An 18498-nucleotide genomic window follows, 5' to 3' on the forward strand; every position below is an offset into this window, starting at 1 on the left:
TTTACACATCCTGTGAAGCATCAATGCTGCTCTAGGGGGCTTACACACTTTTGCTTCACTAAGATCAAGGATTGAGTCCATCAATAGATTAAAGTCTCCTCCCAATATTATATCATGAGGGGTTCCAGTGGTTTGCAACATCCCTTGTTGTAAATATTAGCCAAAATCAAACTTTGCCCCTGAGTTTCTGCTAAAACTATAATGACTCTTCCTAATTGTTCTTTAATCTGATTGAGACATTTGAATTGTAGATGTTTACTTATCAATGTAATGACTCCCCTGCTCTTACTTGAACCAGAACTAAAGAAAACATGTCCACACCATATCTTCCCAAATTTTTCCGCTTCCTGTGGGGAAATATGTATTTCTTGAAGAAACACTATATCATATTTCTTACGTTTAAGAAAATAAATAACCTTCCTTATTTTATGGGGTGCCCCAACCCATTCACATTCCACGTGGAGAGAGACAATCCACTCATATTAACATCTGACATTTTGACATATTAGAAAAAATAGATTGTGTGTCAAAAATAAGATTATAAAGCTCACATTCCACATTAGTGCCACAATCAAACCCCGAACTTCCCCCAAAACTAAACAAAAAAGAAAAATGTGCGCTTTAACCCAGCGCACGACAGCGCCAACCATCGTCCATCCCTCTAAAATCAAACAGTCCATGTACGCCTACGAGTACCCCCGTGACAACTTTGCCATCAGATTGCTCAAGTCCGGTGTTTCTATAAAAATTTTGAGAGACAGAATTACATAACAAAAGAAAATCAATATAACAAACTCCAGCCAATAGGCGGGATAAACACAAAGAACATGTAGATTCAACCACATAACTGTCCTGAAGGTGTATTCCTTCACAAAAGCTCCAGCCGCTAGTGGAACTAAAAACAAAAACAAAAACAAAAAAACACTCAGTTTCCTCAGGCAGTCAAATTAATGTTCAATGAGCCGGCTGTTACATAAGACATGACCTAATCACTCCAATGTCCTGCAAGAAATACTCCACAAATCAAACTCCAACCGATAGGAGGCATTAGCACAAAGAATGTGCAGATTCATCCACAACACTGTCCCGAAGGAGTGCTACTACACAAAACAAACTCCAGCCGCTAGGTGGAACCAGCACAAAAAGAAACAAAAAAGGCGCCCAGTTTCCTTGGACGGTCAAGTGAATGTTCAGTGAGTCAGGTCCACTCGGCTGCAAAATGAATATCACACAATGACTTATTCCATTGACATTATGAAGGACAATGCTTGCTGTGGGCATGTAAATATTTAGCGGCAATCCATAGCTTCTATTCTCAATTTGGCCGGGAACATCATTTCAAAAGTGAACTTCCATTGATGTAAGAGTTTCTTGCATTCCTTGAATCGATCATGTTTCTCTCTTGTCAAATTCGCAAAGTCTGGGAACAAGAAAATGTTGTGGTTCTTCCAAGAAAGCCTTCCTTTACTCCTCGCCTCACGTAACACGAGATCTTTATCGGATGGTCTCAGAAATTTGGCCAGAATTGATCAGGGCCTGTCTCCGTTCGCGGATCTCAGAGCCAGAACTCTGTGAGCTCGCTCGATTTCCAGCTTATGGCCTGTTATGTTGAGCAGACTCAGAAAGAGCCCATCCAGAAATTCCACCATATTCTGACCCTCTGCACACTCAGGAATTCCAACAATTCGGACGTTGTTTCGCCGGTTACGATTCTCAAGGTCTTCCAACTTTTCCCAAATGCCTTCCAAGTCCACCTTTGTCGCTAGCGGTTTAGCAGCTAATTCCCTCTCCGATGACTCCAGATAATCGATCAGTTTCTCAACATCCGCCATTCTTTTAACCATCTCAGTGAATTTCGTCTCCATGGCAGTGATCGATCGATGTATTACAGCAAGATCCTCCAAGTCAGCAACGGCCTTCATCAGCATTTCCGACATGTTCAGCAGTTACGCTGAATCTCTTTCACCTCACTGGCCAAATTGAGTCCTGGGCTTTCGGCCTGCTGCTCGGGGGCTTCAGCTTGAGCACGTAAGTGTCTTTTAATGTCTCCAGAGCCTGAGGATTTTAAATTCTTTGACATATTGTCTTCCTAGAACAGTTAAGAATCAGGGTGTATCAAGTTTCGACACAAAAAGTATTAAAACTAGCAAAGTGCGCAGAGCTCGCCGTTCACACGTCCGAACCTCGCATGGTGCCACGCAACTCATTGACATTTATTTTTAATATAGGCACAAATTACTTTTTCCACCTATTAAATATTTAAATTAGTTATTTTACACCAGTAAATAAAATAAAAAAATCAGAGGTTAGAGAGATGCATAGAGCATTCCATTTAAATAATGGTCTTAGGCCACGTCCACACTAATACATTTTTGGTTTAAACTTACTGATTTTGATACTTTTACACCTCTCATCCATACTGGAACAACATTTTCGAAAACGTTTTCTAGTATCAAATACATTGGAACACTCAGCTCCTGAGTTCTCAACTATGTTTCCCAGCCTGACAGCTGAAAAGTGTGCTAACTCATCTAAACCCAGTCAACTGACCAGTCTGACAAAGCTGCAAGACAAGCTAACACTAATCAACCAGCTTAGGGAGGTTTTAGCAGTTTTTTTTTTTTTTTTTTTTTCAGCAGGGTTAGCAAACTAAGGCCTGAAACATACCCTTCACACTCCTAGTATTTAAATGCCGAGGACACAATCAGAACTTTGTTAGATTTCAAATATAAAGTAGATAGATATACTGTTCAAAATTAAGACAAGAAGTATTTGGACACTTTTTGGTTGTCATGCCTAAAGTCCATACTTATCTATTGAACTAAACCTTTGTAGATATGTTTCATAATAAAACGTATAAAACAGACTAAGACTAACAATACAAAAATGTAATATTGACACCATAACTTTCATCTTTCAGGAAAGACATGCTAAGACAGAAACAGGGGAGTAAGAGAGGTTGTAAGAAATTATAGTCAGTTATTTATTTGGGGCTTCTGATGTTGCCAAGAAACATAATGATCTGCATCCTTAAGTTTTTATGGCATATGTAGATTTAAATTACCTTTGTTCTCAAAAATGTATGGAAACAATTTTTCATAGATATGAGAATCATAATGTTTTTTAAAGTGTTTTTGTTGCTTATTTCTTTTATATAAAAGTGGATTCCTCTGAGAGGTGAGTTTAGGCAAAGTAGCTCTTCCCCCAAACACCTGCATAGCTACAGTGTGTGGAGATTAGTTTCCAAAAGACTTTCTGTCTGTAGAAATGACCTATGTTTCCCCAGAAACTCTTTTTAAAGTTATGTCTTAAAATGATGGCTGTATGTCTTGTGAGTAATTCTATTTTTACTTTTGGAATATTTTTAACTGACTTCTAATGATTAAATGTCAAGAAAATGTCCTTGAGTCTGATTTTGATACTCCTGCCGATGGTTGTTTCCTGTTTACTGATACAGGCTGTTTCCCATTTCCCATATTAGTGTGCTGAAAACTCACCCTATAAATTATTTGTGATGTGGGTGGTACTCAGAACCAATAAGAACTACAACAAAGGAATGGGTACTAAAATATAATGGGGTTCCCAAGTAAAAAAATAACGGAGAGCTACTGAGAAAAGCACCTCCCCCCGTTGTTCCAGGGGGAGAGTCCCTCTAATTAGTCCAAAATAGTGCCATTACATCCAAAGTAACAATGTTTGAAAAGCGTCCGCTAAAAGGTAAGTAACTAAAAGAAGAAGAAGAAAAAAATATTTTTAACAGAGCTGTGTGAACATAAAAATAAATGTATGGTCCAGGACAAATGTTTTAGGATTTCAAAAAATACTTTCACGCTTCCTTCTGGGAAAAATGAAGGTCAAACAATATTGTTTACTTTTAACATGCTCTCTTTTTTATGGTCAGTTTTGTGTTGAACGCATCTCTGCATTAAAGCGTTTTGGCACTTGGAAGGCTCTGCCCTCCAAAACAGCGAGTTAATATAGATGTCGGTTTTATGGTTTACTGTTATTAACACCTGCAGCTTGACTGGGCTCATCGCTCATGTTTTTATGTTATGGTAATTTTGTCACCCAATATGGATGCCAAATATGCAGTTCAATTCTTGTTGCTTTATTTCACATCTTACATCATGCTTTGAAGCTGTCAGCACTATTAATCTAAAACAGAAATAATCTCTTGACTCAATTCGGCTTTTAGATGTGCAAATTCTGCTGTCGTCCAGAGAATAGATGGGCAGCAAAGAATATTCACTTATGTTTTTACATGTCAGAACCTCAGTGATTTTGTTTTGCATTCCATTACACAATGAAAGCTAGATATAAAACCCAAACACTGGGGTTGAAAAAAAACCTGTGATGTAAAAAGGAATCTAATATTAGACAATTGCTTTCATTCATTATGTGTTTATGATATGTATTTATGCCATTATTATCCATTAAGGTTACATAAACATGTTGTAATTATAAACACTGTATAACAGTATGAACCAAAAGATTAACTTATGTCAGCATACACTGAAATCTGACCATAGTTGAGGTTTGGAGAAATGAACACATCTGATGTAGATATGTGGCAGTTCAAAAGGGTTTGACGGCTGTCATTTACACAATGCCATTTCTAAAAACAAAATCAGTAAGAGAGCACTGCTGTTTAACCTTTTTCCAACCCATTTTAAATTGATAGTGTGCTTTGCAACAGGAGCTAAACAGGGGACATGATTTATGATTTGTGAACACGCACGTAAGAGTTTATGTATGTAAACTAGGGCTCACCAGTAGATCAGCACAGTGCGCTATATGAGTGGAAGCTGATGCCATCCGAGTACTTAAATGTGTGAACCATTGTCATGTGGAAAATTGGGTTAACAGGACAGATTCTTTACTGGATCACTGCATAAAAAATGTGTCAGATCTAACATGCATGTAACAAACAATTGCATAAAAGTTGTGTGCATAAATGGCTATTTTGAATTAGAATTTAAGCCCAAATTTGAATTTTGATCTTTGATAGAGTGACAGTGTGGTGGCTATATAGTCCAGGTAAAACCAAAGTATCAGCTTGGACCATTAACTTTTCAGATCAAGTTCTCATATTCTTACAGTTTAACTAGTATAGAGCATGGTGCTAACAATGCCAGGCTCATGGGTCTGATTCTCAGGAAATTAATACGGATTAACTCTCTGATGCATACATATTTAAATGACAAAATAAATAAATTCATTTTACTTCAGAACAAGAAAACAATTGTTTCCAATCACCTTTTTATTAATGACGCATTTGGATTTGGTAAGAGTTACATATCTGTCAATTGTGACAGACGTTAATGTGGTGCATAGAAGTAATGTATGTGGGAAATTGCAGTTTCGTCACCATGCTGAACAAATGTTGTCATAAATAAAAGTAACAATTTAATTTAAAGAGAACAGCAATTCAGAATTAAGGGAAAGGGTTAGATTTAATAATCCATAGTGGTTTGGGTTTAACATCACACCCAGAATGGTTTAATGGCTTTATCTGTACACTGAACCAAAGGGTTAAATCTATAGTTTGAATGCACTGTAAATCGCTTTAGATAAAAGCAGCTGCTAAATGCATACACATAAATGTTCTCCGGTCATCAACAATAAAAAAATAAAATAAAATAAAAAACACACACACACACATTTAAAAATTCTATGACATCACCAGGAGAAAAGAGCTGTCCTCTGGTGGTTTGACAGTTTAACATTTCCAAGCATTTTACAGTCATCTTGCATAAAATGACCACAAGGTGGAGCAATACAGACAACATGTATGGTTATATCGTATCTCTCATTACAGGATTGGCTATTTCATGTGAAGTCAACTGACTTAAAGAGATAGTTCACTTAAAAATGAAAATTCTCTCATCATTTACTCACCCTCATGCCATCCCAGAAGTGTATGAGTATAAAAGTATCCATATGACTCCAGTGGATAAATCTATATATTCAGAAGCGATATGATAGGTGTGGGTGAGAAACAGATCAATATTTAAGAACTTTCTTACTATAAAATCTCCTCTCTGCCCAGTATGCACAAAGAATGGGATTGCAAAAAACAAAAGGATAATGTGAAAGTGAAAGTGGAGATTTATAATAAAAAGGACTTAAATATTGATCTGTTTCTCACCCACACCTATCATATCGCTTCTGAATATAAAGATTTATCCACTGGAGTCATATGGATACTTTTATGCTGCCATTATGTGCTTTTTGGAGATTCAAAGTTTTGGTCACCATTCATTTGCATTGCAAGGACCTACAGAGCTGAAATTTTCTTCTAAAAATCTTTGTTTGTGTTCAGTAGAAGAAAGAAAGTCATACACATCTGGGATGGCATGAGGGTGAGTAAATGATGAGAGAATTTTCATTTTTGGGTGAACTAGCCCTTTAACTCCATGACTAATCAGTGAAACCTTGTCTGTGATAATGCAGCAATTAATTTTTATGTTTCTGTTATATTCTCTCTGTTACGGATGACAATGTCAAATAAAATATGAACATAACTGAAGATTAATCTTTTTGAACACTTTGTGACTCCTTTTAATTGCAACACAAACAGGATATCATTTTGTTTGTATTTTTTAATTGTAAAATTGTTCAAATGTTGCAGAACTCTCAATTTTTCTTTTAGCATCATTCAAACTGATCAAAGCTTCAAAAAGTGCAGTTCTGACATCAGCTATTTATTGTACATTTATGATGACAAAACAATATTTAAACATAAATGCATTGCTAAAATGACTCTAAATACGCTGAGAAATGTAGATTGCAGCTTTACAGCCAACCTGTATTAATGTTTTCAAAACCAAATATCCGGGTACCTACAGAGAGGAAAAAACAGAATTAAAAAAAAAGTTTAGATAAACATGGCAACTTATCAAACAAACAAGTTAATCGACATGTTATACTCACCGATTCAGCATCATGCTCCAATCCAGTGTCATGATGTTCGATTTCATCATCACGAAATTCTTTAATAATCTAATTAAAAACATTAAGCCTTTATGTTGATATGTATTTATATATCCATTTCCTGACTTTTGCTCAGAGAAACAGTCACAGAGAAACAGTTAGTGGTAGAGGCATTTATTGTTAATGATTTGAACACAGTGGTGATAACACTGCACATGCTGCACTGCATGCTATATTAATATGTGTGAATGCACAGCACAATTAAAGGCACACACTTTACCTGTAATAACTCTGTATATCTCTCCGGGTCAGCTTCCATAAGTGTTCGGATTTGACTGTTGTAGTGCTCTGAGATGCTCTCCTCTACTGCAACAGTGCAGGCCATAGCCCCTTCCTTACCCAGAAGAGCAGTACAAGCCCCTGCAAACACAGAGGAAGAGAGTATATTATGTTAAACTACAAAAGTACTCAATAAAACCCCTAAATAAGAATGCCTAATTAAAAACATACCTAGTGCAAACCCTGTGATATTCCACAGTGGCAACATTAACGTTGGCCGAACCCGATGCTCGCCCAAGATCTCATTAAATTTTTCCAAATGTATTTTCTCTTGGTCCCACATATGCTGCAGATTATGTAAAGAACGCATTCACATTAGTTCAGTGTTCCAGTGTGTAAATTTAAAGCCATGAGACTGATGTCAGTACCTGGATTAGAGGCCCTGTCTGAGTTCTTCCAAGAATGGCCATCTGCCCAGCGTAGATACGATTGGCTCCATATTCTCCTGCATGGTCAACCCTCAACATACTGTCCAGCATGGCCTTCTCTTCTTTGTCCCGTGGTGGAGGAAGGACACTGTATCTTCTACATAACAGGGAGCCATTAACTGCACACACACACACACACACACACACACACACACACACACGCAAAAACAATCACTCTTTATGACAAAAAAAAAAAAAATAATAATAAAAAAATAAAAACCTTGCCTCAGCTAAATATGTGATTTGCTTATAGCACCGAAGCTGCATTCGTACCGACATGCAATTGTACTGGTACTTAAAATATTCTTAATTGCACTGTTTATTAGACAAGTTTAGTCCTTGTACTTTTGTCAGTTTCCTTCTGCTTAAGTTACTTTAAATATTTTTATTATACAATATTGATACTTTTTATCATATACTACTTTATATAAGTTTGAAATATTTAACTATTAAAAACTTCTATTTCACTCTTGCTTTGCCACTCCTACTTTTCAGTACAACTGTAGCTTGTACTTTTCTAGCCAATTTTGGAACTTTGCAGCACTCCTAATGATACTGTCTCCTTTAGATAAGCCGATTGTGTCCTATGCCTTATTTGTAAGTCACTTTGGGTAAAAACATCTGATAAATGAATAAATGAATATAATGTAAGTACGCCCATAAAATACATGCAAATAGAAATAGGCATATTCAATTTAGAGGACATGAATGTATCTGCAAATACAGTATCATAATTCAAATCCCTGCATTACAAACAAATGCAGTTATATTTATGTACCATATCTAGCGTATATATACACACCATATTATAGTATATATACATACATATATATATATATATATATATATATATATATATATATATATATATATATATATATATATATATGTATGTATGTATGTATGTATATATATATATATATATATATATATATATATGACATATAAAATGAACTGTACGACCTTTATCATTTCCGTTTCTTTTTTTGACACTGCATTTAATACAAGGTCAGGATTTGTGACAAAAGACATCATTCAAACGGTTATATCGTTGAGGTTCAACTTATTGTTTTCTTGACATCAGTGTATGAACTGGAGAGTGAGCAGCTGTCATGAACTCAACACACACACACATACATGCAAGTGTTTACCTCTGTTCAGGGCAGGACAGTTCCTTACGTTTGACGGACAGAAAACACGCGTAAAGTCATGTTTCACTGCATACCTCGCTGCTCTCTGCATATCTATAAACAAATACAATGAACTGAGAATTAAGAGACAAACTTGATATATTAGCACTGTAGTAAAGGTTGTGGCGCTTTAGAATGACGTCATCGCGGCGCTGAATAACTACGCTCGTGCACGTGTAGTGTTATGTTTTAGGTCTCTTAAATATCTTTGACAAACACAACTCTTTGGAAAGACAAACATAACATTTCTTCTCTATCACAAAAGATAACGTTTACTTTTGGTGTATTACAAGCCATGTTCTTTCCATATTTCACCCAATGGCCCATAGGGGGCACTCCCACACAAATTGGTTTAAATGGAAAAATTAAATGGACAATAATAATAAAAATAAATAAATAAATAAATAAAAATACCTATATTTGAACAATTTAAAATTAAACATATTTGGAAACGATATCTTAAGTTAAAAAAATATGAAAGCAATACGAACTATGTAACTGTTGACTTTTCTATAATGTAATTTGTGCTGTTTCACTTTCATCTCATTTTTTTCCATATACCCCGGACATGTTTATTTAATAACAATATTTTTAAAAATTGTTTTATGTAATTTTGTTTGTACAATTTGAATTGTTCTTAATAATAATAAAAAAGTTTCTATACACAATTATTAAAAAAAGAAAAAAAGAGCCCAGTGCTTCTTTCAGTTTAAAGGAATAGTTCACCCAAAAATTAAAATTCTCTCATCATTTACTCACCCTAATACCATCCCAGATGTGAATGAATTTCTTTCTTTTGCTGAACACAAATTATGATTTTTAGAAGAATATCTCAGCTCTGTTGGTGAATGGTGGCCAGAAATCTGAAGGTCCAAAAGCAGATAAAAGCAGCATAAAAGTAATCTATAAGACTCTATATCTTCAAAAGCAATATGATAAGTGTGAGTGAGAAACAGATCAATATTCAAGTCCTTTTTTACTATAAATCTCCACTTTCACTTTCACTTTCAGATCTGAAAGTCACGCCGGTGATGCCTGTTTAGTTTCACTTTCACATGTGCTTCAGCGTTCTACTAAGTGTGGCTCAGTCGTTTCCGGTTACAGCTTTCAGCACACCTACATACAGAGGTTTATTCATGGGAAGGCAGATTATTTCTACTTTTTATGGCTGTCAGTTGATTAAAACAATAAATCATCTTTTTGGCGTTAACGTGACCGATCTCAAATTTATAATTTGATGAAATTTGCCTCTAAATATAAGTGTAGCTACGTTCCTTTCCAAATGTAACTACACTTAACTCTTGAATAATAAATCAAGCATATATTCAAGCAGCCTGGCAGTCTCATTAATGCGTGTTTCATTAATTGATGACACTTTATACATGTTGAGCTTCAATGATTAATTCCGGCATATAATGACTGTAAATGACTTTACTTTGGTAAAGTGTCCCAGGTGGATTGATTTATAAACAAATAAGCCATACTCTTATGCTGACTAGGCTTGATATATCACTCAGAACAGAATGAAGCCATTTTAATGTCAAATTGAATAAATACAGTAACTGCGCTAAAATAAATTTAATGGCACTACACATATTTAATCAATTAAAAAAAAAACATGTATTTCTCATTATCTTTGGCAGCTCTTCTACTTATGCATTAACATGTCAACATACTGAATATCAATGTACTTAGAAATGAAACAATGACACAAAATAGAAATGAAAACATAATAATATCAAGTTGATGCTCAGGTTGGTGTTCATCTGGTCTCTCTCTTCTCTTTCACACATGGATCATTGCAGTGTTTGAAGCATGTAGTTGTTTCATTCAAAGAGGCCTGGAACTGACACCCTTTACTCCTTCAACCTTCTGTCATTTGCGGTTCTCACCTGATTGGGGTATAATGCATAGTCAGACTAAAATTTTCCCATACTTGTTATTTCCATTCTTTCCCAGTTGTTCTCAATGGTGCATTTCAGTAGCGTAGGCATAGACAATTGTCCCCTGCATTTAGGTTCAACTTCAGACCTTTGTAATTAGTGGAATAGTCTAGCAAATCAGTACATGTATTTTCCAAAGGCATTTTCATGGTGTGTAAACTGTAGGCCCTCAGTGAGTTAACACAGCACTTTTGGTAATGTGTAGAATGTGGTTTTGCATCCAAGTCGGCCAGTAAATTCCATGGATACTGTAACTATGTCTAAGATTAAGGCACACTGCACATATTTCACTGCAGTGATAAAATGGAGCTTGGCCATTTTAAGAACGAAGGTGCTGACTGCTATGGAACTGCGACTGGCATTAGGTAAACATTGAGCTATAGGTAGAAGTTGCCCTGTACAGTCGATGCAGTGAATTAGTTATGGGAATCGGATACTAGATCAACATGACAGGACAACTTCAGCTTTAAACAAACTATTAAATATGATGCAATGTGAGATCAAATGTAACCAAGATGTTGTTGTGTCATATTGGAGTAATTCACAAGCAAGCATTGGTTAGAGCTAACTTTTAATTTAAGTGCCATGACTTTGTATTTCATGTTTCGTATTAGACATCTTTATCTTCATTCATAACAGATTCAATTTTACACCTATAGAAAGGACATGTTGATGTTATTGCCAATGTTATCAGTCTGTCAAAGCATGACAAGAGCACTTAATAATTCTTTTTTATTTTATGCAGGTAGTTGTCCTGGAGTTTTACTAACTTAAGTTATATCTGGTCAGACTGCACTGTGGTACAGTAATGTTTAAGAGCCTCAGGCAAAAGTTAGTTAATTTGTTTGCACCTAAAAAGGGAGATGTGAACTCTTTCCTTGATGTATGCAGATGTCAACCTAAACATATTGGACATACTGGCACACCAAGAGTGTATTTAGTCATTAATGGTTTGATTAGCTATCTTCATAATGCAATCAGATGCAGTCTGTTTATATTTTTGCAGAATTTTCACATTCTCATAACTTCGACAAACTCATTTCAAGCACAAGGTGACAAATAAAATAGCCTTCTGTGTGAAATTTCATTGCTTTTACTGACTAATAAAATTACCTTTTATAGGTTTTTAACTCAATGTGTGATCATGCATTGTAGCCGATTAAAGCCAGAGTGCACAACAGTAAAATGTACACCGAATGCCTTTGGGTGATTCAATTGATTTAATTGCTCAATACATTATAAATTATAACCTCTGGAATTTTCTGTTTTAACAGACACCATTTCAGCATCACACTGTGTTGTATCACTTTGTCACAGATGGAGCCCAGAGTTTGTACTGTGTCTGTGTGTAAGCATGTGAATTTAGTCATTTTGGAAACACAGTTCGAGACCCTGGAAGCACGGCAATCAAAATGGACTGTGATGACGTGTTTCCATTTTTTTTTTTTTTTTTTTTGGTGTTTGTGTAAATGTGTAATTCAGTTTTTTTAAATTAATGTACATTTTAGGGGGCCTGGGTAGCTCAGCATGTAAAGACGCTGACTACCACACATAGAATCGCAAGTTCGAATCCAGGGCATGCTGAGTGACTCTAGGGTGGGTAGAGTCATGTTGGGTTAAACTCCTCGGTGAGTTGTGTGCAGATGCCACAGAGAATAGAGTGAAGCCTCCTCATGCACTAGGTCTCCGCGGTAACATGCTCAACAAGCCACGCGGATTGACTGTCTCAGACGCGGAGGCAACTGAGATTCGTCCTCCGCCATCCAGATTGTCACTGAGCCATCATGAGAACCTAGAGCACATTGGGAATTGGGCATGCCAAATTGGGGAGAAAAGGGGAGAAAATACACACACACACACACACACAAAAATATGTAAATTTAATAACACAAAAATTTGGCATCTTTCTCTCTTCTGACTGCTGTAATCTTCTGCTCTTTATTTTCTCCCCTATTTTAGAAAGTTGTGGAAATGTAATATTGTTTTTTTTCTATGAATGTTGAGGCAAAAAGGAATGCAAAAATAATAGTGTGTAATTTCCGTGATATTGTTGTCACCAAAAGAAAAAAAAAGTTGCTTTCAAACAGGATGCTCAAACAAACAGAGCAACATTTTGCCGCAGAGCCAGAGTGTGGGATAAGAGAAAGTGTTTTAATATTGAAAACAAATGATACACTTCAGCTTTAAAAATCACCTGCATAGCACAGCAGACAGGGAAAAACTTGTGTATAAAATAGTCTGTGGCCAGCAACTGGGTTACTAGCTTGCAGCTGTTATGCAACACTGGTTCAAGTTTAAAAATTGGCTCAACAAGACAAACGGACTCATAAAAGCAACGACAACAGCACAATAATCAAATTCAGATTTAAATCTGCATTGTCTCCCTGCAGACACACACCTCTTTTTATAGTCTATATAAGAAGGGAGAGAGTGAAGCTTTACCACCAATACTGAAGAGTTTACCCTCAGAAATGTCTCTTCTCATCTGCAGACCTTGTTAAACCACTCAAAAACAGGCTACTCTAGCAGACTGTGGGAATAGCAGACCGATGTAAGCTAATGCATGCCACTGCGTCTGTCTGTGCTCGTTTAACAAGTCGACTACTGAAGGTGAAGACATGTTGTCAGGGGCTTGTCCAGCATGTTTTGCATCTGCACCTGGCTGTGGGTCGCATGCTTTCATGTCCAGACAAACTTCCCTGTGGCTGGCTGGGATGAATCAGATTTCACAATGAGCCGGCAAATAAGCAATCATCTGCATATCACAGACAAAATTATAAACAATTGCTTATTATTAATGTTTGATTTCTAGGGACACTGTCATGTGATGTGACAAGCTTACTGTGGATCATTTTAAGCTATCAATCATTAATTAGGTAGCTTATTTCTTTTTTGTTTTCATACTATATTGTGGGCTCATGCATTTCGAAAGTGCAGGCAGTCAACCGGTAAAATTTTTAAAAGGTGCGATTAAGCTGTGGTTAGTCCTTTATTTATGAAAACCTAAAGCTTTATCCACAGTGAAATGTGCCGTGACACTTGGGGTGTGTCTGTGATGCCTGGCATCAGTGTCATAACAGAAAACTCTTACAAAGTATCTTTTGATGGGCCATTAAGCCTAGTACAAGTGGAAGACTCATAACAGGGAGCACACTGAACTGTGACTTTACTCAATAACATCTTATTTTTAAATCATGACCTAATGTTTTATGGTGTTCAGAAATTCATACCAGAAGAAAAAATATGATTTGTGAAGACACTGAAAGAATGCCCGGTAAAGGGTTTTGCCCTGTTTTACTGGTCCCTCTTCTACAATACAGACTGCGGTGCGGCCCATCTGGATGACAGCTGTGCCATTAGTTATAAACACAACCCTGAAAAAAAGACAGTAAAAATAGCATTTCAGTAAATACCATTTGAAACCTTTCATGTTTAATTGAACAAAGTATACAATTGGTTAAAAAGTGACCTTTTTGATATAGTCATACCAGATCAGCCTTTTATGTGTGGAGATATATATATACATTACATATCAGAGCCCATGTAAATAGTCTCAGTACCATTGACAGTATAACATATAAACCAAACACAAAATGGTTTAATAATATGAAATTTTTTAGAGCTCCATCTGATCCCAATTAGTAAGAAAATAAAATATTCAGACAACAATACAAAAAATTTTTGATTTTCATCCCTGGCCGCGTTTCGTTAAACAATCTCGTTCTTTGTGGAGAAACACTCATAAAAGACTCAGCGTTCCCACTTACTCGCACAGTACAGCAAAAATATTTTTAGCCAAAATACACCAATAAACATTAAGTCGTGTTTGTGTTGCATGAGTCCGTACCACGAATTATGTCAGAGATGAATGGATGTACGTCACTGAGCAGGGATGAGTAGGTGGTATACTCCATTAGATTAGAGGACAGGCTCCAGTGAACTGTCTGCGGGCCGATTCCACGGATTTCCACAAGCATCTATTTTGGAGCAAGAGGGCCTGCTTTTAGTTTGTAAAAAGCCACAGTATCCTATTAAGGAAGGTTTAAGTAATTACACTTTGTTTACTCAAAGACAAAGTCTTGCCACAGCATAGTGCTTCTTTTAGTTGGCATGGGCAGTGATCAGGGTTTCTGTATGCTGTATGAATGCATGTATAGGTCTGTGCGAAGAGTATGGCAGCGAGTCTCATGTCTTCAATCAAGGAGTCTTGACCACATTTTTGTGCTTGGCCTTTGATCTACAGTTTGAGAATAATAGGAGACACTAGTCTAAATGACACAGTGGTGCATAATCCTGGTGGCCCACACATACTCCCTAACTTTGTGTTCCTCTTATTGCAATGCAATGCTACTTGGAAAAAAAAAAGTATTTTGGAGTGACGTAAATATAGTTAATAAATATATTTAATGAAGTTATGTGGAAATGAATAAGATAAAATTCAATTACCAAATTAAGGTATGGTAGGCTACAGTAGATGATATTTACACTTGCTGTAAATAGTGGCATATGCTATTTGCACACTGATGTATAATAAAATAGTGTATAATCTAACAACATCAGTATATAGAATAAGTATTGTGACTGAACTTAACTACATCGCTGGCAGTGGGAAGAAACGCACATAATGGTACCTCAACACTGCTCTCTTTAAGCTCCGTACACACATGCAGCAACTTTATCGCTTGATGTTGCTGTACTGTGAAGTCGCTAGTGGGCGTTCCTACTTCTGTGGCTCTAACGTTATTGGTGGACAGCACATTTGGCCATGTCATTTGAAAATATGATCACAGATGAGGCATTTTGCTAGTAAAACTATGACTTTCTTCTAATTTGACAAGGAATCTGTATTCTTGTCCCCAAAACTGTACATTCTGCAGGGGAGAGTGTTTTTATATGAACTGCAGCAGTGCTCATTGCATCATGTCCCTAATAAGATTATCAAACTATCAATGTATGAATCAAACTCACTCAGACTGCCAACAATTTCTTTTCCACACATAATTTTATTTATTATATTCATGTATGTGGTTGCAGACGAATCATATAGAACAGTGAAATCGCTCACAGAAACTTCTCCTCTGTGTTGCCTGCACTCGACTCCATTATCTCACAGGAGACGGATGACGACGTTAGCTCCACTGACATGGTGATCACTCCTATTGGTTATCGCTCCTGAAAGTTACTGCTCATTTACATAAAGTTAAACTTTTCTCAACTTTGTCGTGTAGTTCGCCACGCCCACATCTAGTCGCCAGATGTTGCAGTCCCTAGTGTCACTGGAAGTCGTCAGCTCTTATTGAAAATGAATGAGATGAGGTCGCTTTGTCGCTGGAAGACGCTGCATGTGTGTACAGTGCTTTAAATGTGGAGCGCTGCTTTAGAGTGGTCTCTTCAGGTCCAGGAAACATGTAACCGAGTCTCCGGCATGACCCTTACTTGAAAAGCCGAGCTGCTGGAAAAAGCTGCCAACCACACGTTCCAGACTGGGAAAGTTGTGTGTGTGCCCATCTAACCCCCTTCTCTGCACTGCCCAATGTTTAGTGAGCCCCTGATCATGATGAAAACACCGCTTTCAGTGATATCACACTCCCCTTAGATGCTTTTTTTTTTTTTTTAAACACCTTTTGTGTTCATTTTTATTTAAAATAAATGACTTTGCGGTTGATGGCATGTACAGCCACTGTCTGTCTTCACTTACATGGATTGTTATGGGAGAATAGTGAAATTGGCAAAAGGTGGACTTGAACCCAGATCACACACACAACTAACCAACTGTCTCACTAATGATGCCATATCAAATCTTAGACTGAGGATGTTCAAATGCACATACTTATCTCCCCATGTCTTTTCTTTGAAGCATATTCAATAATTATAATAGTTTTTTTGTTGTTGTTTTTTTCTCCCAATTTGGCATGCCCAATTCCCAATGTGCTTTTTAAGTCCTTGTGGTCATGTAGTGATTCGCCTCAATCCGGGTGGCGGAGGACGAATCCCAGCTGCCTCCATGTCGGAGACCGTCAACCCTCGCATCTTATCACATGGCTTGTTGAGCGCGTTGCCACGAAGACATAGCGAGTGTGGAGGGTTCACGCCACCCACCATGCCATCCACGCTCAACTCACCACGTGCCCTACCAAGAACTAACCACATTATAGCAACCACGAGGAGGTTACCCCATGTGACTCAACCCTCCCAAGCAACTAGGCCAATTTGATTGCTTAGGAGACCTGGCTGGAGTCACTCAGCACGCCCTGGGATTCGAACTAGTGAACTCTAGGGGTGGTAGCCTGCGTCTTTACCACTGAGCTACCCAGGCCCCCAATTTTAACAGATTTGATTGGTTCCATCGGATTATTGGCATGCATATAGTATGGCTGTGTCCCCAGTGATATTTACACTTACTGAAAATAATTATTTGGCTATACTGAACCCATGGTAGGGGGCCCCTGGTGGCTGTGGGGGCACTATGCAGCCACAAATGTCGCTTAATAGGCAGGGCCGGCACTGATTTTAGTAACCATATGCCCTAACCCAAACCCCAACCTTAAACCTAACTGTCAGAGTAACAATTTAATCTTAGCCATTGATTAAGTGAGTGTGATTACTTTCTGCTTTCCATGAGACCAGAACCCATGTCTATGAGGCTGCTTTAGTGCCACAAGAAAAGGTTAACAGATTTGAATTGATACAAAGATGTCTGATGGGAAATGTCAGTAACTTTGTTTTTCTTCACATTTCCACGTTTTGGAATGTGGTAGTAAACTATTGCTATTAACTTCTATAGCTGTGAATGGGAGACCACAGCAAATATTATTTTTGCTCCAACATCAAAAGAAAAATTCCACTATTACGTTTCCATGACTTTCCACAAGAGGAAAATAATAGATAGTGGATTACAGCATTCAGAAGAGAGAAGATGCCACATTTACTGTTCCTGCCTCAGCAGCTGTATTGAAACCCCATTGCAGCTGTGTTTTTTTTTTGTTTGTTTGTTTTTTTGTTTGTTTTAGTAATTCCAGGGTAATATAACACAAAGCATAATGTTATAAATTTACACTTAATAATAATAATAATTATAAAAATATTATTACAAATTTTGCTAGATTTACACTGCTAAATAAGGCAGAAAATCATCATTGAACGACTTGAGGGTATGAACTACTGTGATTTTACCATGGGTAAGGGGGTTTTAGAGAAACAGGGTCCAAAATGTTGATAACTTCTGTTCTAATATGAGGATGTTACAACAGTTGATAGGCTTGCTACGCAGATGTAATTATACGGCGGAACAATGTTTGTAGAGGCATAAAATTAAGACACATTTTCATTTTACCATCCTGTAATTAGGAGAGTGGCTGCCGAGATGAAAGATCTTGACGTATACATTTCCGGTAAGAGCAAACTACTGTATCATCTCATCCAGAGGAATCCAGACACAAATGCCCTCTGTTTATGGTGTCTGCAATTTAGCAGGTGATTATTCTTGTGGTTTTCCTTTTGTGTACCATGGAATTTCATCCGTTTTATCAGCAAAATCTCTAAAGTGATATAATGTTCTCTGACACCTCAGTGTGGTATCTTTAACTAAGATGGGATTTAGTTGAAAAACCCTAAAATGGCCTGATTAAAAACATTCAAATAAGCGCCTCTGTCCGTGGGTACACT

At 37.0% G+C, this 18498-nt stretch overlaps 1 protein-coding gene across 1 annotated transcript; it reads right to left on the reverse strand.

Moving 5' to 3' along the window:
* Window positions 1–5208: 5208 nt before the first annotated feature.
* On the reverse strand, window positions 5209–9069 carry coq7 (coenzyme Q7 homolog, ubiquinone (yeast)). The gene is made up of 6 exons (XM_051707446.1): window positions 8852–9069; window positions 7641–7819; window positions 7444–7558; window positions 7214–7353; window positions 6934–7002; window positions 5209–6842 (listed from the first exon to the last, which is right to left on the reverse strand). Exons 1-6 carry the CDS (start codon window positions 8940–8942, stop codon window positions 6765–6767), a joined length of 672 nt encoding a protein of 223 aa, XP_051563406.1. The 5' UTR covers window positions 8943–9069; the 3' UTR covers window positions 5209–6764.
* Between the last annotated feature and the right edge of the window lie 9429 nt (window positions 9070–18498).

This window comes from Myxocyprinus asiaticus, chromosome 9 (assembly GCF_019703515.2).
Source record: "Myxocyprinus asiaticus isolate MX2 ecotype Aquarium Trade chromosome 9, UBuf_Myxa_2, whole genome shotgun sequence".
NCBI lineage: Eukaryota > Metazoa > Chordata > Actinopteri > Cypriniformes > Catostomidae > Myxocyprinus > Myxocyprinus asiaticus.